Source organism: Bombus flavifrons, chromosome 9 (genome assembly GCF_040668555.2).
Source record: "Bombus flavifrons isolate JBK064 chromosome 9, iyBomFlav1_principal, whole genome shotgun sequence".
NCBI classification, from domain to species: Eukaryota; Metazoa; Arthropoda; class Insecta; order Hymenoptera; family Apidae; genus Bombus; species Bombus flavifrons.
In genome coordinates, this window is record NC_138450.1 from 10932633 (window position 1) to 10954835 (window position 22203).

The 22203-nt window shown below is 35.7% G+C and overlaps 4 protein-coding genes and 4 non-coding genes across 12 annotated transcripts; 6 read left to right on the plus strand and 2 right to left on the minus strand.

The window, feature by feature from the left end:
* Positions 1 to 1196: 1196 nt before the first annotated feature.
* On the minus strand, positions 1197 to 2328 carry CPR11 (cuticular protein 11). The gene is made up of 3 exons (XM_069119726.1): positions 2195 to 2328; positions 1887 to 2126; positions 1197 to 1579 (listed from the first exon to the last, which is right to left on the minus strand). The coding sequence occupies exons 1-3, from the start codon at positions 2205 to 2207 to the stop codon at positions 1419 to 1421; spliced, it is 414 nt and encodes a 137-aa protein (XP_068975827.1). The 5' UTR covers positions 2208 to 2328; the 3' UTR covers positions 1197 to 1418.
* Positions 2329 to 3283: 955 nt separating this feature from the next.
* On the minus strand, positions 3284 to 13293 carry LOC138183134 (uncharacterized). Its single transcript, XM_069119718.1, has 6 exons — positions 13019 to 13293; positions 7062 to 7288; positions 6712 to 6949; positions 5538 to 5690; positions 5245 to 5452; positions 3284 to 5108 (listed from the first exon to the last, which is right to left on the minus strand). Exons 2-6 carry the CDS (start codon positions 7266 to 7268, stop codon positions 4952 to 4954), a joined length of 963 nt encoding a protein of 320 aa, XP_068975819.1. The 5' UTR covers positions 7269 to 7288; positions 13019 to 13293; the 3' UTR covers positions 3284 to 4951.
* A 1628-nt stretch (positions 13294 to 14921) lies between these two features.
* On the plus strand, positions 14922 to 18473 carry LOC138183135 (tRNA N(3)-methylcytidine methyltransferase METTL6). Of its 5 annotated transcripts, none has more exons than XM_069119720.1 (9): positions 14941 to 15282; positions 15360 to 15743; positions 15814 to 15959; positions 16035 to 16178; positions 16277 to 16441; positions 16632 to 16676; positions 17076 to 17120; positions 17447 to 17491; positions 17847 to 18473. In XM_069119720.1, the coding sequence occupies exons 2-5, from the start codon at positions 15369 to 15371 to the stop codon at positions 16434 to 16436; spliced, it is 825 nt and encodes a 274-aa protein (XP_068975821.1). In that variant the 5' UTR covers positions 14941 to 15282; positions 15360 to 15368; the 3' UTR covers positions 16437 to 16441; positions 16632 to 16676; positions 17076 to 17120; positions 17447 to 17491; positions 17847 to 18473. The 5 variants fall into 5 exon arrangements, with proteins under 5 accessions (XP_068975826.1, XP_068975821.1, XP_068975822.1 ...); XM_069119719.1 differs by having other exon boundaries at positions 14946 to 15743; positions 17847 to 18187; positions 18364 to 18473; XM_069119721.1 differs by lacking the exon at positions 17447 to 17491 and having other exon boundaries at positions 14944 to 15743.
* Positions 16479 to 16561, plus strand: LOC138183741 (small nucleolar RNA snR60/Z15/Z230/Z193/J17). The gene has a single exon (XR_011174135.1). It is a non-coding gene; the product is annotated as a small nucleolar RNA snR60/Z15/Z230/Z193/J17 (small nucleolar RNA).
* LOC138183746 (small nucleolar RNA snR60/Z15/Z230/Z193/J17) lies at positions 16923 to 17007 on the plus strand. Its single transcript, XR_011174140.1, has one exon. It is a non-coding gene; the product is annotated as a small nucleolar RNA snR60/Z15/Z230/Z193/J17 (small nucleolar RNA).
* Positions 17296 to 17380, plus strand: LOC138183745 (small nucleolar RNA snR60/Z15/Z230/Z193/J17). The gene has a single exon (XR_011174139.1). It is a non-coding gene; the product is annotated as a small nucleolar RNA snR60/Z15/Z230/Z193/J17 (small nucleolar RNA).
* Positions 17695 to 17777, plus strand: LOC138183744 (small nucleolar RNA snR60/Z15/Z230/Z193/J17). The gene has a single exon (XR_011174138.1). It is a non-coding gene; the product is annotated as a small nucleolar RNA snR60/Z15/Z230/Z193/J17 (small nucleolar RNA).
* A 1798-nt stretch (positions 18474 to 20271) lies between the features above and the next one.
* Positions 20272 to 21443, plus strand: LOC138183137 (uncharacterized). Its single transcript, XM_069119727.1, has 2 exons — positions 20272 to 20434; positions 20892 to 21443. Exons 1-2 carry the CDS (start codon positions 20420 to 20422, stop codon positions 21162 to 21164), a joined length of 288 nt encoding a protein of 95 aa, XP_068975828.1. The 5' UTR covers positions 20272 to 20419; the 3' UTR covers positions 21165 to 21443.
* The last annotated feature ends 760 nt before the right edge of the window (positions 21444 to 22203 follow it).

Consider the following 22203-nt stretch of genomic DNA (forward strand, 5'->3'; position numbering starts at 1 on the left):
TATTAAAATCATTCAAATGCATTTTTGTAACAGAATTGTTGGATTCACGATTTTCGCAGGATTAGATAAATAAATGTATCCATTCTGAAGAAGATGGAAGCGTAAGAGGATAGCAAGAGGCGTGAGATTATATAAGTGGAACAAGCTAACTCCGTCCACTTTGTCGACATATTTCTTTTGCGAGGAAAGCTTATTTCACGTAGTCTACTCGTAATCCATCCGTTTACTTTAGTAAGGACTGTATCGATCTGCGCTGCGCGTTGCAGCGCGCATTCGTATACGGAATGAATATGCGTCATTTGTGCGTGAGTACATAGGGAGTAGGTTGGTTGCGATGAATTTCTGATTCAGATCGTTTTCATGGGCCAGTCGTTTAATAGAATATTTATATTGTATTATCAGTTGCAATGCAAAATGCGATATCTCCTACGATATGGAGTGGAGACACATAAACTTCATAAAATGATTCAACCTCTATCAATACATTGAAAATTATATTAAAAAGAAAGATTTACTCGCCAGTTTTACTATAAATAAGAAATGAAAAATATGTTATGTTCTTTTCAGTAGACAAAATAATTTTCCGAGCGATACGTAAAGGATGGAAACGGTGACAAACTCTGTCAGCAAATTACTTTAACGAGCTTCAAGTGGCATTTGATCATCGCAAGAGTCGGCGACGCGAAAATATAGTCGGCGATGCGATATAGAGGACCAGAACTAGAAGGTGTTACACATCCTACACATCGCTGCAGAAGCAAGAGGATTGTACGTCCTCGTATTTTTGGAAGCGGAATAATGCGTTTGTATTCCTGAATAAGTTTCATGAAATTTTATCATTGCTAGAATTTGAATCTTCCTTTTTGAACGACGTCTGGATGAAAGAAAGTTTGAGATAACTTGGGTAAATTTGGTTAATTTAATTACAGAAGTTACTTCCTCTGTTTGCGTTATGAAAAATTTACTCAGAGCTTTAATTTAAAGAAGAAATATTTGAAAGCAATGCATATTTTATTTTAATTGCTTTATCTATGAAAAAAGGAAGAATTAGGTGCATTGTTATGATTTGCATTCTTGAAACTTCGAACTGACAAGAAATTGTAGTTTCTACGCAACGTTGATAAAAATTATTGAAATATACGAATCGTATATACATATTCCCATATAAATCTTCGTAACATGATTACAGCCGTATTGAATGTTAATTTTTTATGAGTTCTCGGATATTTAGTTAAGTCAACTTAACGTTTGATTTGCTTTTTAATGTATTTTCTGCTTAATATTCTTTAACATGACAACAATAAGAACAAAATTGTAGTCTGTATAATAATAATAAATACATTGTGTGTGTGACGATAACAGTAACAATGTGAATTCAATAACAACGATATTGAGATAAATAAAAGATATCGTGTAATTTATCTATGCTCATGTCCACCATAAGTACCACCAGAATGATCATTTCCTCCATAATTATGAACTTCCGCGAAGAAACCTCCATGGGGATGAGAATGATATTTTACGCTCCTCATGTTGCCACCAGGTTCGTGAATATGGTACTCTCCTTCGACCTCTTTCCCTGCAATTTAAAATATTTTTATCAATCATTCTCTGAGAGGCACGCGTTCACTCGAATATTCGTATTAACGATTCAAAGACACAAAATATCCGTACGTCAGTGTCATATTATTATTCTTTTCGTTGTAAATTGGAAAAAAGTCCTAGAACTCGGGACTGGTCGATAAACAAACTCGCAACTAGTTCTAATTAAGAGGAAGTTCCACTGTCCAATTAATTCAAGGTTCTAATTAAGAGCACGAAATCAAGTCTCGGTACACTTTCTTGTCGGCGCTCGATCAATGTTTTGAGCTTGGCAGTATACGTACCGTCGCGATGTTCCTTCTGTCCATGGTAGTCCTTGGTGTGTTTATCATCCACACCATAGGCGAACTTATACTTAGGATGGGCCTTGTAATCGTGATGATGATGGCCGTGTTTGTCTTTCCAACTGATCTCTTCGTGATGGCCCACCACGGGTCCAGAAAAGTGATGAAAGGAATACGCATGACCATGACCTCCACCCCCACTGTGTCCGGCTCTATCTACGCTACCAGTGTCTTCGTCGTCTAAAATGAAATGTAGTAACCTTATTTTTAAATTTCAACATTAATGCAATATTTGACCGATATCATACCTTCGTGAAACATTTTTAGTTGAGCACTTGCAAAGGTGATCGAGATCAGAGCAAAAACAACTAAGTTCTGAAAGTGAATAAGACAAGAAAAGAATTGTCAATTTTTAATCTACCCGCTGACGTAGAGCATGCGGTTGGATGGAAAGTCGTGGCAAAAATATCTCGAAAATTAATCGTGAAAATCGAACGCTGGAAGGACACGACAGAAATTCATTTTAATCATAGAGGGTCGCGCATTCTGGGTAGAAAATTGCAAAAGGAGAACCCGTTATTCTTTCTCAGAAATATGAATGATAAGCGGAACAGACTCGCAGAGGCGATTTTCCCGATCGCATAAAGACTTCTAGAACATGCTGCGTTTTTACTTTACGATTACGACTTTGTAATACTTTGTCACGGATCCCGTAATTCGTTTTACGGAACGTCGCCCCACTCTTTAATCAATAACATCGGTGAAACTTGAAATTGGAACGATCGATCGCATTAGACCCGTCTGCCAGCATTCCTTCGTTCGACGAACTATTCAAGTTGCCAGCGTTGTAATCCTTGCTTAATTGTTTCTCAACGAATTTGTATCAAGTAAACGTGTCAATAATCGCAACACTAACTTTCACCAATAATCTCAAGTAAGACGTAATGCGTTCACCGCTACTTTCCAACACTTGTATCCTCTGTATTCACCTGTATCAACGCCATATTTGCTCCTGTGGAGGATCACGAATAGACTGATTATTGGATCGCAAAAATCCTATTTTATAAGAGCGTTCAGCTCACGAAAGAAAGAACTCATTAAAGCATTAATTTATTTGTCATAGCTTGTCAGTGATTTCAATAGAGTGAGAGGCAAAGCTAGTATTGCTCGCTGGACCGAATGTTTTTTAAAAGTTGCAGTTACAGTTCTAGTTTTCGTCATAGCCAGCCACGGATTGACATCGAAATTATATTGTGATGTAAAAGCTTGACAAAAATGCATTTCGAAACACTTGGCGAACCAAGAAATTCAGGTTTCCTGTTTCAAAATACCTTTGCAGAGGCGATTTCATGGTCCGGATATACAAAAAATCGATTGGAACGATCTGCTAACGAAACGCAAATTTTTCACTTGAAACTTGAATCATACGATCCAGCCGATGATATTTACGCATGCCGTTCATAAACTTGAACTTTAATTCGAAGTTGCGCTCGTTATTATCCAAATTCAAGTATATGCAAATGCATTACCGATACTTTAGTAGATTTAATCAACACGAAAATCTGCGATAATTCTAGAATTATAGAGCTACAATTACTCCCACGTTGACTCTGCTCAATTTCATTGAAGAAATCGTCCTATCATATATTCGATCAATAACGTAAATTAGACTGTCAAGATTAATGAGTAATAAATTGCGTGTTTTCGACGATAGAGCGAACGAGTGTCAATATGTCGCCTGAATAGCCGCATCCCAGCATGGCAATACAGTTTATTGTTGAATTTATTGCATTTCCGCGCAGCATTCGCTCGCATGATACATTCATTCCTGACTGAATTGTAATCTATCGATTCGATGTAAAGTCAAATACCCTCTCCTCCTTTCTCCCCTCTCTCTAGGAATATATCTCTTTGATTTAATGATTATCACCGTTGTATGTTGCTAATGTATGTTGGTCAATGAAATATTTTTGACGAATTGCCTTATGAATTATTAACGAATTTATCATCGAAGTTGCATTAACGTTACGTTTATTGAAAATCCCATGCCATTATGTAAATGTATTTTAGGAACGCAGATGAAGCTACAGTTTTCTAATTCGTCAACCTTTCATGTACCCTTTTTGTTTCTGGTATCGGAAAAAGATTATGCACGGTCTGATGATTAATTAGGATAGGGTTTCATGCGACAATAATACTCAACTTTATAATATTTTCTGCACAGTGCATATCTCCGTGAGGCATATTTTTCAAATATAGTTTTGCTCGTGTTTTAGCTAATTCTCACACGATTCGGCAATAACTCGATGATTTACGAAACAGGTTTTCGGAACTAGCGACGAAGAAATTGAGTAATGTTTCTTTTAGTCGTCAAAATTGCGTAACTCAAGGGAACTGCGCGTACGCCTTTACTCAATGAACTTTAGAAATTCAACAGTATTAATCTGTGGCTTGACAATGCAAATTGTTCATTTAAATTTCCGTGTTGCGGATATGATATTTATCGCTTACACGAATTCAAAGTTGCACATCAGTTACAAGCAAATTCGTTATTAATTCAGACGCTTGCGAATTACCCGTGAAACTCGCGATGGGTACTATCGTTACCGAAACTAATATACATACATAGTTTCTGGTGATTACCAACTATGTAATAGGAACTAAATAATTTACAATACCAACGTGCCATGTACATATATTTGAACAGAAGTTATTTGATTTCAGTTTATTGACTGGGAAAACTTTCTGCATCTGTAATGTCAATGTTTGAGATTATAATCGGAAGGAGACAACAAAGGAGACTTTGAAATTAATTACAGGTTTTTGTTAACATTGTATTAATTACAAAACTGTACATATTCTTGAAAACGTAAGCCTCTCGCGCATCGATACATCTAACAAGATGATTTAAGATTAAAAGGTTAAGATGAATGTAGTGTAAAATTTACCGATGTTAGGATAACAAATATTATTAGTCTTACAAGGTATTAGTGACTGATACTTAATTTGACGTAATACTAATTAAAGTTTGCGTATACGTTAACATTCACTAATTGAAAATTGGTTTATCTACAGAAGAGCCTCGTCTTGACAACCATGTCGTAAGAAATGCGTGGGCAAGGTGACGTTAGTGCAGGGATTAATGAGTTTTGAATGGCATGTGTAGATACAGGCGCGGTCCATGTTCCCTCGGAAGATATTATTCCAGACTCTACGTCGGAGCTGAAAATAAAAGCATTTCACACTTTAACTTTAAAGATATCGACTGTCGAAATTGAAAACTTCGATGTCAAAGTGCACGTTGTACCGTTGTATTGTAGAATTACAAGTTACTATGATATAACATTTGGAATCTTACGTCTTGAGAACAGGTGAATTGTAAAGAATAAGAGGATTCACGGGTGGCGGTCTAAGGAGAACGACGTCAACCCCGGAGGATTGTAGTTCGCTTTTTAATGCTTCCGCCGCTCCTTCTACAGCTTTTCTGGACGCACTGTACGCTACCAGTCCTGTTCCAATTTTGGTACCGTAGCTTGTCGTGGAATCGCCCAACAGAATGATGCGTCCTTCGAAAGAAAAACGTTTTTTTATAACTTACCATGGGATAGAAGATCTTACGTGTATGTTTTCAACTTTAAAATTGAAACAGACCTCTTTTTGCGCGCAAAAGAGGAATGAACATTCTCGCGGTCCTAAGTGGCGCCACTAAGTTATGTCGTAACATCGATTCCCACGCGGAACTCGGTTGTCTCTCTATGGCACCTGATAGGGCCAAACCGCCAGTGTACACGATTGCCCAGAGACCTGTAGTCGAACAAAGTTGGAACGTCAGTGTAAAGTAGAGAGTTTGGACAACGCGACGGACACAGCGAAGATGGAAGTGCGTCCTTGCGAAATTTTTACCAGGTTTAATACAGATGTTGAACGCTAATGGGACCTTAGCAATGAGAACTACAATCTGCTTCAAGAATTTGCTAGAGAAAAGATACTGAAAAACAGGAGGAACGATACATATCGAAGTACCAAGTCTAATATAATTGCGTTATAAACCGATGTTTGCGAAAATATGGAAAGCAAGAAATATGAATTGAAATAGATTCATTTCCTTCGACGGGCGGTTGCCAGTAGCCGTAGCTTGGATTTGTTCTTTTTAACCAAGCACTTTCTAGGAAATCGAAAAATTTGATAGCTATCAAATCTTTGCGGTTAGTAAATTTGAAAGCTCTATTCCATGCATCTCTGCTATATGTGATCCGTTTTCTTCGTGTCCTAACTATACGATGGAACTCGGTGAGTGTTATATCGAGATGAATAACTGACCGAAATCATTGCGAAAGCAATTTTCGATCTTACGTCGATGTTATCATTTACATCTCAGGCTACGATTTCAATTTGAAATTTTAGCATAACTTAAATATTCTTTATAAAATTTCGCACGCGCCTTTAGATTCGTATAATTAAATAAAACGGTAGCGACTTAAAGTCGAAATGAATAGCCTGGAGCACACAGCTGGCCATTGATGAACGGTAGTGCGAAAAGTTTCTGAAACAAAACTCGAACACCGTGCGAAACTTAATTAACTTTCCTTCAAGATAACACGATTTTTGGTTAATTAAGTATCCCATCTGTTCATTCAACATCGACTAGAGATATTCGTTAAAGGGTCTTCAACTTTTTTTTCGAAATATGATACAAAACTATCGACGAGAATAAGTTCAGTACTTTGTAATTGAGATTGTAACGAATAGATCTATGAAAAAATGACCGGGATCGAATAAAGAACGGGGCGTGTTCGATCTTCGCATTAAATCAACAATCGCTTGCCATCTTCGCCAGCCGGAAGTTTCGCCCTAACTGCATCCAAACAAGCGCGTAAACTGTCCTCCCTCGTTGAGTCCAATTCCAATGGTACGATTCGACCGCGAGCACGTATTTCCGGATCTTGCGTGTTCCCTTGAACTGTGTTCGTCGGATCCTCCTCCCTTTCTTTCTGTTGTTCTATCGCCCTAACGATTTTCATTGATGGTGAATTTCCAGAAGGATCCAATAGACCAGCAAATACCTATGCGACAATTGATCGAGCTTACAAAAAGGATATTTCTATGTAATATCGTCGTTAATTTCTTTAGAAAGAAAAATGATCACGCAAAGTATGGAAACACAACGGGTATTACCTTGTAACCAGCTTCGTAAAGTGCAAGGGCGATCTGCAGGCCTACGGATGTATCGCAGCTCGTCACGAGTACATGGAGTTTGTTACGAGTCTCGTACTCATCGGTGGCGTTCCTCGATTGCCGCATTAGGTAGGCCAACAGGGCAGCAGCTATCGAACAGAGAGCTAATATTTGTAGGGCCAAAATGGCCCCAGTCTCAGCATCCATCCTGCCAAGTAATATTCAATCTGCAAAGCAGAAGTTACATCTCTATTACGGTACAATTCAAGCCAGATCATACGGATCATTCCACTTCCGCAATGCGTCGAAATAGTTTCTCATAGCTGTTATGGTACAACTTAGCGCTAAATTCCATATTGCAGTTTCACATACTAATATATTTACAACCTCGATTTCACCACTTCGCATCATTCGAAACATACTGTGTATTAACTATGCCTGAGTACGTAGTTCAAGGATAAATATGCTAGGGAAAATTACATCAGTCTCTTCTCACATCTGCAACATTAATTAACAAACCTATGGACTCCGAGTCATCGAACTTAATGAGAATGTGGATGACATCCGCGCCTCTTACGATCCATAATGTTTACGGAATTTTATAAATTTGCTCCCTTCGATTTCATGATGCTAAAATTTCAACCTCATTGCACAATATCTTTCTACGATGAATTTACTCCGTACACATCGATATTATTTGTATCAATGTTTTCGATAGCGGCACGCAACCCGTATAAATCCACCGCGAAGCGTAATTCTGTGCACGAATGCCGTTGACAGCCGATCAATCAATAATGATGCCATAAGGCATAGTATATTTAACCTAGACCCGCGACAACGAAATTGCTGCGAAATGGTCGGACAGCGACGATACAACAAATCAAGGATTTTCACGCGTATTGTCAACCGATCGTGTTATTTCATTCCATAAAGAATTGCTGATGGCCTCGGTGTGTTCATCGATTACTGACATCTCGCAGTAGTATTTCATACCGGTGAGACATTATGTAGTCTAACTATCTCCCGAGATAAAATATATTTCTCGACTACATTAAGATGTAGTCGAGGGTAATGTCATTTTATAATAACAACGTGAAAGTAAATAAATTAGAAATCAATTCTCCGATGCATTGCTATGCAAAGAACATAATGTTTCTCGTTAACTTCCATATTTTCAGAACAACTAAGAACTTGAATTTCTTTTTCTTTTAGAAAGTCTATTTTCATGTTTCACTCTGTAATTGAATTCTTTGATAACAATTTGACGATATAACGATACTCTAAAAAATTTTATCAGAAAGATTTCACGGCAATATTTTTTTCAATATGGTGCAAAATGTTGTGAAGTTTCCCAATACTAAAAGCCTTTTTAACTAACAGGTATATACACGTTGGATGGAATTCAATTAAAGATACCTTTTGTTTCCATTATACTGTTAATAATACAGAAAATAGAAAATGGAGATTTCACTTATTTGCGACGAAATAATTGCAGTAAGTCGTTTATAAATAATTTTTCCTCAAATTATTCATGAAAAGGTACCTGTTAGTTGGAGAGATTTCTAACCGTAAAATCAAGGAAGTTTTCGCGAACGAAATCATAGAAAGGAAGAACTCGTATTTGAAATATAATGCAATAAATTGTAATGATTCAATAACATCGGGAACGTGTCTACGCGAGGGTATCACGGCGAAACACATCGCAAATTCTGTTTTTCCCGCGAAAAGTGAAGGGCGATGGAAAGGTTTTTGCTCAACGCAATGACTCGCCTTTCTAAAGTGTATCTGAGTTCAGCGAGGCGTGGTTTAAAGCCGCTTCTATTTTTCTTCACAGCTGACCATCGATCGTCATCGTTGCAACAAACTTTGTTTTGATTCGTAAAGTTGAACGTAAGTCACTTTCAAATTTCACAATTATGAAAATCACTGATCAAATATTCATCGATTTTTGCAAAAAAAATATTTCAAGATATTAATTTTAAGAATCGTGACAGTTTGAGCAACGATCAAAGGCCATTCGAAAAACTAGACGCTATAAAGTACGATTGCAAGTACGGACGTATGATAATTGCGATTTTCAACTGAACATCACAAGCAATTTCTTGAAGTAATTTGCGAGCATAATTTATTTGGAATAAAACCGATTTGAACTGTCGGTCGACTTTCGTGTCAGTTATCCATTCATGAAAATGGTCACGTATCGGAATCGTCTCTCCTCTAGGGCTCGTAAAAATCTGGAGTTTCCGCGCGCGAGTAACCGCAAATGCTCACCTCTTGTATCGAACAATATACCTAGAAAGCGTATCGTTGAAAATTACACTCAGCTGATGCTCGGAGTATTCAGAGAGATATTTGGTTTTCAATGATAAGCTTCGATTTCAAACGGAATATGAGAGTTCACTGGCTGATGCAAATTATTTGAGGAAAGTGCGTGGCGATTACACATGATAAATTATATTTTTGTCATCTAAAAGCTAACGGAAATACCATGTGACCAGAGTTAATACTTTCGAACGCTTCCATTGGTACCATTGATTGCAACTGATGCATTATTTTTGTTACATGTGATCGCGCGTCGCTGTGGTAGTAATGAAAAGTCCGAATATATTTAAAATTGATACATTTGCTATAAAATTGCGCGTATTCCGCTTTTACGAATAATGTATGGATGCATGAAATATCTTAATCTGAAATTGAAAAGAGAAACTGTCTTTAGTTTATAAACACCTGCAATTTTTTAAAGAATCTTCGTGAATACAGAGCTCTCCAGATGAGAAGGCAATGGAAATACATATACGCACGAACAAGTTTGTTTGTGCGCCTCGATTGCGTGCCAAATCATGGCGGTTAACTTTCTCTGGAATGCAGGTACAGAAAGAAACCTGCCTGAAAGACAGGTGCTACGAAATTATGGAAGCTTATCCAAGATCTCTCAAATACCGCATCTGTTTTTTTTACAACCTAACTCTCGGTGAAACGTTCAGTTTTTATTTCCTTTCTATTTTTTCTTAATTAATTTAGCAATCAGTTATCGCAGAGTTCAAACCTTATTAAGTCGCTAAAATAATCGTTCGCGTTATTTTATTCATCATTTTATACAGAGCAGGAGATAAGCAGGAGAGTATGCGTAGCATTCGAAATTTGTAACTAAAAGAAAACATTATACGCGTGAAAATAGTATGGAGGATATTTTCGATTTAAGAGAGAAAGCAAGTGTCAATATTTAAACTCACGTGCTGCATAAATGATAGGAATTTACGGGGATGCACAGACATCGTATACATTTTATCTAGAAAGGTAGATAAAATTCAAGGTTCGTAAAATAAATTATTCTTCTTCTTTCGACTTAATATTATAAATTAGCAGTATCGTTAATAATTATACGCTCCCACAATTTCATTCGAGCGAAACGAAGTAAAAGGCAAGTCGAGCTGACATTTATTTGCAAATTAACTCGTTCGGTAGATCCATAAAATACTTTCGTTATCGAGAAAAACTGTTTCATTGCTTTATCGCTGTTACACTGAAACGAAATTATTTACACCTTTCGTTCTGCAACGAAACCGAGATGGATATAAAAAAGATAACATCAGTTGTGAGCTGAAGCTTAAAAAAGGACACCTACTTTGCTACCTTCTTTATCAAACAGCAACTACGATCATGATGTCATGCCAATAAGCTGCTATGTCATGTCTATTAATCGCTAATGCTGCGTGAGGTATGCACCAGCTGGAATGTTGGCAGTTACACGAAATACACGTATATGGGTGTTCTAGACACGCGTTTAGAAGCGGCAATACACAAGTATCGAGACGGTCAGAATGGGCCTGGACCTTCGTATCTACGGTATGTATGGACGAATCACATTTCGTGGTCGCATTATCGAATTGCAGGAGTTTATTCGCTCGTACTAATTTCGATGGGAATGTAGAAATATCGATTAGAGGCTTGGCCTCTCCTCCGTGTGCTCCTTCTGATCTAGAATCTTGCCCAACAATCCTGGGCTCTCTGCGCCCGCGCGATGGAACATTGCAACGTTCCATTGCCTGACCGATAGAAATCTTACTAAAATAATTCCAATGAAAACACTCGAATATGTCGAAAGTTATACGCGGTTATTAAAACTTGGCGATTGTGGAATCGGAATATTCTCTCGTCCTCCAAGCATGAAATATTCAAATTAATATGTACATATGCATCGTGGTTCCCGCTATTTTTATGTAGGCGGTTGAATCCCGCTAGAGAATTAACCTAGTCTGTGTTCGAATCGTTCGAGGAAAGCACGAAGCTTAGCGCGCGATTTAACGGAGTTTCCTGGGCAACCAGGCGGCTCTTTTCTTTATGATCGTAAGAAATATTAGCGAAGGACTGGCATTCGCAGCGCTGAAACCGTACATCGCCGTGTAAGCAGCGGCAACTAACAGTTGCGTAGATACATCCAACAGTACAGATAAACGTGCAACGGTACTCCATGTTGACCGCGAGTGACCGCGTGGAAAAGTTAAATGCTTGCGGTCCGCAAATATCATTCGGTTGCTATTTACATGATAATCATCGCAGTGTTTACGTGGCACTTTGCTTTTCCGTATATGTTACGTAATTATGGAATGCTTATAGCTGAAGATCAATTGAAGAAAAAGTTTCCCGACGTTAAATTGCCCGTGCAAAAGTAGTGAAAAAGCCTAAATAGTTTAAGTTATTGGTTACGCAAGTAGTCTAACTAAACCGATACGTGACGTCGGCCGTGGCAATTATATAACGATATCGCGAATCCTTGGAACTTTATTTTATGAGCTCGCATTTACGAGCTCGCACCTCGCGGACGTGTACATACAGACATCTCATTCATATATTAGCGACCACATGCCACGATACCCGCTTAGAAAGTTTAGGCCAAGCACTTTTCCTCGCAGTTAATTGGAAAGTTGAATACGATTTGGCCATCGAGGAACGAGAAAAATTGCGTGGCACTGTAGTTGCCCTTTTTGTATGCATAAATTTCCAACGACTGAAATTTTCTTATCGTAATCGTTAAAACAAACACGAATCTGTTTAAGCTTGCATATTCCTGCGCCAACATTTATCGGATTCTACACCTTCATGCGAATTCAATGAGAATTCTGTAAGCTTCTACGAACGAAAGTATCGTTGCAGCGTTGCACGAACAACTCTTTGTTTCGATTAGCTGTTAAGCGAAGATCGTTGCTTCCGCTTCGAAACCTGCGATTATCGTTGCTGGCGAACCATGTCAACGGAACGAGACGGTTGCTAAGATGTTTGGTCGATCAACAATGTAAATAGTTGCAACATTTGCAAGAGTTCAGAAGTATTTATAATTTTGTATATAAAAAAGAAGAAACTATGTTACTAAAAAATAAGAAAAATAAAAGATTTCGAAAGAGTGACACCCAACAGATGGTCTTGCTCGACTTTCGAAAAACAAGGTAAGTTAATAATATGTACATATATCGCTTACAATATTTTTGCCCGAACGCACAAAGAACGGCTTACAATGATCGTTTAATGTCCATGTTTTACTATATAATTTTTTACATGTTACGCGCCACTCGGTTTCTCGATTCACGCTCTGCTTCACCCTTAATCAATTTATCGCTTCATTGCAATTGTAGATGCGACGAGTATAATATTAGTCGTAAAATCTTTATTGACGTGCCGTTCTCACCACGTTTGATACATTTAAGACTAATTTTAATAACTATGTTCGACGATAGATTTGCTCGTTAAAGCTCTCAAATATGCGAAACAAATACTATCATATACATGGATATATTTCCTTGAAATCTGAATATGTCATTGGACAGATACCATAAAGAAGTAAGTGGAAAGATAAATCCGGTTGATTATTATGGTTTAGCATGAATATTTCTTCTTATTAAGTGGCAATATTCTCAATAAAAAAATAATAATAAAGATATTGAGTCAAAAGCAACACTTACTTGAATTTGACAGAAGAATTGTGGACTTCGAGGTCAAGTACTTAGTCACGTCACTTTGGTATTCGATGGCCTCTTGTCAAGAAAATTCGGCACACTCGAAAACAACACAAAGCGAGAAAACAGCGGATTTACGAGCACTCGAAAGTACCGGCGAGCGGCAAGCCCCGACGCGTGTTTCTACGGCACAACTGGCTTTCGAGAATTCCCGCTTGGAATGCCCACGAGGACGAACGGTATAAGATGCTTCGACGTTGGCTGTCTCGACAAATGGAAAAGGCACGGTCGAAGCATCTTCGCCGCGCCTACAATTATGTGTCCGTGTCTATCGCTCTTCAATGCTCTTCGACTTTCAATTGCCTACAGCTCCGTCAATGTTAATTTCTAAAGAACGGGCTGTTTAACGTGCCTCGAATTTTCTTCAAATAAATCACGAGTTTTTCAAATTAGTTTGAAAATGACTGAATTATTACTTACTTGATGTCAACTCCGTGTTTCACTGTGAAAGAAAGTGACGAACGCGGAGAAATTTCTTTATATTACGTAAAAACACTTGTTCCGGTTATGCTGAAATACGGAATACCTAAATTTACGGCAAGGGATTTTAGTGATTTAGGAAAAAATTAATTTTAATTTGCTTAAAGTAAAGCAGATTTACGACTTTTCTTTTTTATTGCCACGCAGATGTAGTGGATCGTCTTTTACTCGTTTTCCCCGCACAAAATAAAGTAGAATGTGGCGACAGAATTTCTGAAGACATGGTCACGTAATCAATTTTGTGGGGAAAAAATGATGGCTTACTGGAGGCTTAATGAGAATGTCGCGTCGATAGGATTTGAAATTACGTGGATCAGAGAAGCTCGCTAGGTAGGTGTAATATGCAGCATCGACAAAAAAGATTCGCTTAATATCTTGATCTCTTTTATAGCGAAATAATACTTTTTTCTTTAATTATTCTTAACTCGTACATTTCTTGCAACATTCCTCGACGTGTTAACAGCTTTAAACATCTCTGAGACGTCCTCTTAAAAAAAGATATCAATTATTTCTAAATTTATAGAAGCCACCAAATGCATTATTCGAAGAAGCACTAACGACTACGAGTTGCGGAACGTGTTTTTCATTTCATTCAGTTAATCTATCGTCATATCTTCCGTCAAGCCCTCTACAAAATTCTGGTCCGCAATGACCTACATACTACTTGATCGATTAATTTTCCTTTGACCTCGTTCTTTTTGCAAATTATGAGGTATTTGCAAATCGTAATACGATAAATGATGAAGCAACAACGGAAATATAATAATGGAAGATCTAAATTATGAAATTAACAGAGTATTAGAGAGTTTGTTATTAATTTCACAAAGATAACAATTACTATTCGAAGGGTTGGTGCAGTAAATGGCATTATTGTTAATAAAATATCTTATTTTATCGCATGCACTTTCGATGCCATCCACGGCAATGAAATTTGTATAAATACGTATCTGATGATGATTATCTTTGTCGTACATAAACATTTCATACTTCTTATCTACAATGAATTTTATAGAGTAATTATAAATCTTAAACGAAATAGTACAATCATCATATAAATTTCAGTCACGATTAACCCCTTTCAGCACTGTGTCATCGTGTGACAATGCTGTACGCAGTCAGAAAATATTCGTTTCGTACGGCGACCGAATATTAATTTATCGAATAAGTTCATGCGTGGAATTCATACTAATGATGTTCATTGTCTTATAAAGTTAAATTAAACTCAAGAAATTAAAACAACGAGATCAATGTTACATTAATTAGGAGATATTATTCGAATAAAACATTGCGCGATATTAAAATTTTGATGAATACGTAATATCAGGAAAATATTAATAATAGGGTAATATAATAATATATTCAGGAAATGGTACAAAAACTGTTTAGCACAATAACGATACGTTTTTCCTAATTTTGCAATTATCGTATACATTATAGTCGTATTGTACTAATATCTCATTTCTTGCAAAAGAATGACAGTGCTTAGAGATTTTAGTGTATAAATATCCCTAGTATATAAGATGGCCACCCTGATGTCACTAGTCTAGGCAGATTATTCTAGCGCGTGACGTGGTGGGGAGATATACATGTTACGCATGTTCAGCACCGGCACGTTTTTCGTTCATTTCCTTTTGGGACTCGAAGGTGGGAGGTTGTTTTATTGAGTGGTTCTTTGGCTTCAATAACCGTTTCTTTATACCCGTGTAGATGATTCATCTAATTACGGCAAGGTACACTTGTAAATTCAAAAAGGTTTTTAAGAAATTTACACTGCTTTTCAATTCACGAAATTTTTATTACGGTAAAGTTTGGGAAAATGGCTGAGTCTGTAAAGAATAGTGAATATGTAGGCCATGTGGCGAAGAAACTCACTCAAGAGGAAATCGAGAAAATGCAGGCGCAAAATTCGCGATTAGTTTCTGAATTTCGCGCTAATCAACTGGAAAAAGATGCTAAAAAGCATTGGGACTTGTTTTATAAACGAAACGATACTAGATTCTTTAAAGATAGACACTGGACTACCAGAGAGTTCCATGAATTGCTAGGCTTGGGTACGGAAGACGATCAAAAGATCCTTCTAGAAGTCGGATGCGGTGTTGGAAATTTCATATATCCATTGATCGAAGATGGATTGAAGTTTAAAATGATATTTGCCTGTGATCTTTCTCCTAGAGCCGTGGAGTTAGCAAAGGTATATATTTATTAATTCTTTAATTAATGTGTCTATACGGTTGAGTACCTTACACTCTTATTCTTTGCAGAAACATATATTATATAATCCAAAAAATATAAAGATTTTCCAAACTGATATTACGACAGAAAATTGTTTCTGCGGAGTGGATTACTCGGTGAATATAGTAACATTAATATTTGTATTATCGGCTATTAATCCAACCAATTTTAGAACGTGAGCTATACTCTATTCGTAATTTTTTACTTTAAGGCAATCGTTGCCGATTTATTAAAAATTATAATATTTTAGAGTTGTGAAAAACTTGTATAACGTTCTTGATATTGGAGGGACTGTGCTTTTTAGAGACTATGGTCTGTACGATATGGCTCAATTAAGATTTAAACCTGGTCACAAAATCAGTGAGAATCTATATATGCGACAAGATGGAACTAGGTAAAATTTATTTACATTTTTCAACATATCACGAATTAATGTTACGTTCAAAATATATCATGTTTGACAACAAAGTTAATGCCAATATCTCATTTCAGGACGTATTATTTTTCAGAGGAAGAAGTATTAAACTTATTTGAATCAACTGGCTTTAAAGTTTTGTCATGCAGTTACATACAAAGACGTACTATAAATTTGAAAGAAAAAATAGATGTACCAAGAATTTTTGTTCAAGGAAAATTTAGGAAGTTTCAATAATGATGGTATGTCTTCATTGGTTATTAAAAAAGGACTATCTTTAATGTACACATGATGAGTTCATAGTTCAACTGATTTAGAATGGAGAGTTACTTAAATGTCTTTCGCTCCTATCTGATAACTTCATGGGAAATAAATAAAATATTTACTTGATTAAGGATTTTCATATCAATATATGTCTACTGTGTGTTTCAGAGCAGTTATATGGCTGAATGGATGTAACTAAACAATATTGCATATGTAAGTAGTAATTTCTTCTGTCTGTGTGAAATATCATATGGTTGTAAAATTAATTACGCAATGATATAAATATATTTTGAGTGAATTAAATAAAAGATCGTAAGTTCAGGAAAAGAGACGTGGACGTTTAGAAGATATAGAGTTACATTGAATTTGTTATACATTAATCTGTATCCCTTCTAAACTTACGACAATATTATATCTTTTCTATGGAATGTAAAATGTTAAGAATATTTTGGTTTGGAATAAAAATTTATGATGAGTTTATAGTTCAACCGATTTAGAATGAAGAGTTACTTAAATGTCTTTCGCTCCTATCTGATAACTTCATGGGAAATAAATAAAATATTTACTTGCTTAAGGACTTTCATATCAATATATGTCTCCTTTGTGTTTCAGAGCAGTTATATGGCTGAACGGATGTAACTACACAATATTGCATATGTAAGTAGTAATTTCTTTCGTCTGTGTGAAATGTCATATGGTTGTAAAATTAATTACGCAATGATATAAACATATTTTGAATTTGTTATACATTAATCTGTATCCCTTCTAAAATTACGACAATATTATATCTTTTCTATAGAATGTCAAATTTTAAGAATATTTTGGTTAGGAATAAAAATTTATGATGAGTTTATAGTTCAACCGATTTAGAATGAAGAGTTATTTAAATGTCTTTCGCTCCTATCTGATAATTTCAGACTAAATATATAAAATATCTTATTGCTTGAAAGTTTTTAAATCAGCATATATTTGTCTTGTTTCAGAGTGGTTGTATGACTCAATGAAAGTGATTACGCAATATGGCACCTGTAAGTAATAGCATTTTTCTTTTACCTGGATGAAATGTAATATGATCGTAAAGTTAATGGTGCGATGAAGTAAACACATGTTAGTGAATTAAATAAAAAATTGGAAGTTGAGGAAAAGAGAAGTTTCACCTCTAAAATTACGATCATAATATATTTTTTTCTATAGAATGTGAAATATTAAAAATATTTTGATTCAAAATAAATAAAATTTATGATGAGTCCATAGTTCAACTGATCTAGAATGTAGAATTACTTATATGTCTTTCGCTCCTATCTGATAACTTTTTGACGATATTAAATGTGCAATGTAATAAATACCGATTTTATTGGAACGTTCTTTTTCTTTTTGTTACAGAATGTTAATTGCTGGATCTGCAATTAATAAGAGTTGAATGTAATTGGTCATAAATGTTTTTGAAGTATCAGGATATTTGCGTTTCTTAAACCAGTGAGTGTTTCTTATGTAGCTTTTAATATAAATATTAATTTCCCATTTCAATGATGTATCTATATAGAGATGTTTTTGATTTTTTATGATATGAATACACGTATTTCGTCACTACCTCTGAGAACAAAAGATATTTTTAAATATAATATTTATCCTCTGAAAAAAAAATAAGAAAGTTTCCTTTTTACAGAAAGCGCTTTTTTTTTAAACAAGAAAATTTGGATGAATCTACAGATCTTGAGATATAGGTAAATATTTAATTTAAAAAATACATAACTTTTCAACTATGTCATTTTAATGATGAATAAAATTGAATATGATTTTAGTGATTGAAATTCCATTAGCTCTATCTGAAAGTGTCTAATATGTATCTGTTGATCTTCAAAATAAAAAGAGGATATTAAAACAATACCTTATGTTACAGATTATCAAGAGGGATATTACTATGGAAAACGTAATATAAATTATATCTATGTTATTAATATATGTACATTTATGTGTGTAATACGTAATAAATAAAGCTATGTAATTGAATTATTATTTTTATTTGCACCCTTTTTCATACATCTATTCTCCTATGAAATACCTATAATAGGTTCTTAGCTGTAATTAAATTCGTTACATTAAAATTCATGAGAAAATATTAGCAAGGTATCGATATCGTGTTCCCAAGAAGGATTTGAAAGCGAAGCCGCAAAGACGAATAAATTGCACCGAGATTATTAATTAAGCAAAAACGTGCCGCGTTCCCATTTCCTTCATTCGTGTAAGCGTTTAAAACGATGAATGTAAATTACAAAATTTTTTAGTACAATATAAAGCATCCCCGTCAAATATTACAAATACATATGTACAAATAATTGGTAAATTTATCGAATGAATTATTTTTATACATACATACTCAGACAAAGATAGTCTTTCTAAATGTAATATTTAAAATAATAAAAAGAACACAAATATCTGCCTTTCTAAAAGAAATCTGATAAGAGATTGATGAGGACTATTTTCACTTTTTTGGCCTTGAAATTTCAAATCGCAGTCAACTATCACATCATTAAATTATAATAGTTTATTTGAAAAAAGTGTTACTCTATACGTAAACACGTATAATTTTACATTTCTTATAATTATGTTTGTGCATATGCAATCAGGTCGACCAGAGAACCGGATCCAATATTATGAAAACACGAAGTTTTTTACCAATTTAGGTTCCCGAAATGGAATTTTTTGTTCCTACCAGATTTGAGTGGAAACAGATAAAAAAAATGGTCGGAAGAATCACTATTCGCAGAAAATGCAGATGAATTCAAAATACCGGTGGAATCGGTATGCAAACGGTCACCCACCGATTTAGCAAAGCCTGGCAATACGCATGCGTCGTAGAGGACGTTAGGCAATGACCGGGATTTCCCCCGAAATTTAAATTCAAATCGTCAAGGGCATGCCCTTCGATCGTGAGGTGCGTTTGATTTTGAATTCGACTTTACGATATCTATTATAATAAATCGATCGTATTGTATTGTCGCAAAACATATTATTTTAATTATTTATGTATTTCATTTCTTTCTTCATTTCTGCATCTAATGTCAGACTATATAATCCAGTCTAAACTCTACTTTTTAACAAAACATTTACAATCTTCATTTTTTTCAGGAATAGCATATAAAAATTGTTCATTTCAATTAAACACATCTATAATTTGAATATCGTGCAAAATCGTAACCAAAATGTTCTTTACCACTCATTAAGGCGATGGTTGTGCACCATAAATATTCCATGTATCAGATAATTTAGTTTTTCTTTCATATGATTTATTGTTTTTATTAACCAAATGTTGCAGAAAGAACTTGTTTAAAAATATTTTTCCTAATCGTTAACAAATAAAATATATTGACATCTTTCTTATTATGGTATAGTTGACCGGTTCTCTCAATATCGAAAAGAAACTTTCTCATTCTTTTTCTAGTTTTATTCAAAGTCACGTATTATAATCGTTAAAGTTCAGAGAACTTGTTACAATTATATCACGACGTAAAGAAGAGTTATTACGTCGTATGAGGTAAACGTAAAACACTTTCGTTCGTATTTGGCCGATTGCCAAGGTCCCTTGCTTCACCCGCGTGCCGTGCATCAGAGGTTGTACTTACACGGGATTGCTTCGGGAATACGTGAACGAGATTCCTTAGCAGACCTCGTCGTCTCCGACAACGTTGACAGCACACGTACTTACACAGGTTACGTATGTGACTCCGTAAACAATAGGACGTGTAACAACCCCGTGCAACATCCACCAGCTCACGCACACACGCATGATACACGTACGATACGCGTGTCCTCGTACATTGATCAATCGGTGAGTGACGCGCATAGGACAATCCGCTCGTCAGGTATATAAAGGTATCCACCAAAAAGCAAGAGCATCATTCACTCCCAGTTCAACACACGAGCTGATCTCCAAAGATCTACCAAACCTATCAACAATGAAGTGCTTCGTTGTAAGTAAAATAATTACGCTTCTACATAACAAATGTTTAGTAAAAGCATTGTATAATTTAATTTCTCTTTATTCAACGTTTGCTGCTTTGCGAAGACAGCAAAAGACATGTGTCGTGAATTGAAATTATGACCGCACCGTGGTTTGGCAAAATATAGGTATCCTAGTAGCTGAAAAATTAAATATATTCTATGGAAAATGTATAATTTGCAGTCATTCGATAACGAATATAATTCAATTGCTCTTATAAGCGTAAGGACAATGCCGATTTACTAAAACTTTTGATTACTAAAACAGAAAATAAGATATAATTAAATAAAATATCATAGAGTCGTACATGAGATTCTCTTCCAATTTTCATTCACTTATCAATTGTAATCGAATCAGCAAACTGAGATTGCACATTCGCAAAGGAAAACTATCGATACAAATACTAAATTATTACTATTTATTTTCAGGCTATCGTTCTCTTGGCTCTGTTCGCTGTAGCCTTCGCTGCAGAGAAACCAGCAGAACCTGAAAAGATTGAACAGCTGTCAAACGCAGAAGCTGCGGAGGCACCAAGAGACAAGAGAGGCCTATTGCTGAGCTACACTGCACCAGTTGCACCAGTCGCACCAGTTGCATACACTTCTTATGCTGCAGCACCAATTACCTACAGTGCTAGTTACAGCTTGCCCTATGCCTACCGCTCGTACCCTTACTACTACAACTCTTACTATCTGGGTTAAATCACATGTCTTAAAGCTAGCACCATGGGATGTTCGTAATTAAGACTAAGGAAACGATAATGGCAATTGCAAGGATTTTTAACTGAATCGTTTACGCTACATTAGTTTAAGTAAGCCCAGAATAAAAGCTAAACAAAATTTGTTCCGATGTTAACATTCAGTGCGCTCACCACTATTTTTGGATGTAATTTTCGATATACACGTATTTCGGCAAACTCATGTTAAATACGATACTTTGTTGTATGTTACAATGTTAAATACAGAATACAATTCAATTTATACATGTTCAGCATTATTTTCCCCATATATTTAGTATAATGACGAATCCTCTAACTACAGTTACTGGAACTGTATTAACGAATCTACGTGGAAAATAATATTCGATCCAATCTATAAGGAGTCGATGATTTAAATTCTATTTTTAATATTAGACACAATGTATCCTATGGCAGTATATGATTCATAATACGATCTTATTAAATATGCACCTAAGGCTTCATCTCTAATATAAAAATGCATGTTACATTGTTGTTACGTTGGTGCATTGTCACACAGTAGACTTCCTGTCACAGGGAACAGCAAGTAGCAACAAATGATATCATCGGATGCAGTTTGGCGTTGCAATTTGAGCGTCATTTGGGATAGTTATGCAGTTATAGTTATGCAGTCATAGTTATGCAGGGATAGTTATGAAGTCATTAGAATAGCGAAACGAAGCTATGCCCGATGTTGGCGTCGGCACATTGTTTCCGTCTATTACTAATAAACGCGTGCATGTATAAAGAATGCGCCATACCGCGATTCTTTCGGTAGTCGATAAATACTATGCAAATTGATAAAGATGGGACGCGATGAATTTTAAGGGCGAATCTTGGAAACCAAAAATTCGTGAATCTATGATACTCTATAGTACACAGATCGTGTTATCTAATCGAGATACTTTTGATAAATCAAAATGGGTAACTGCAAGCGACGTTTGAAACATTTCAAAGAATTCGAGCACGCGTGACTTACGTATAATCAGGAATTACACAATACG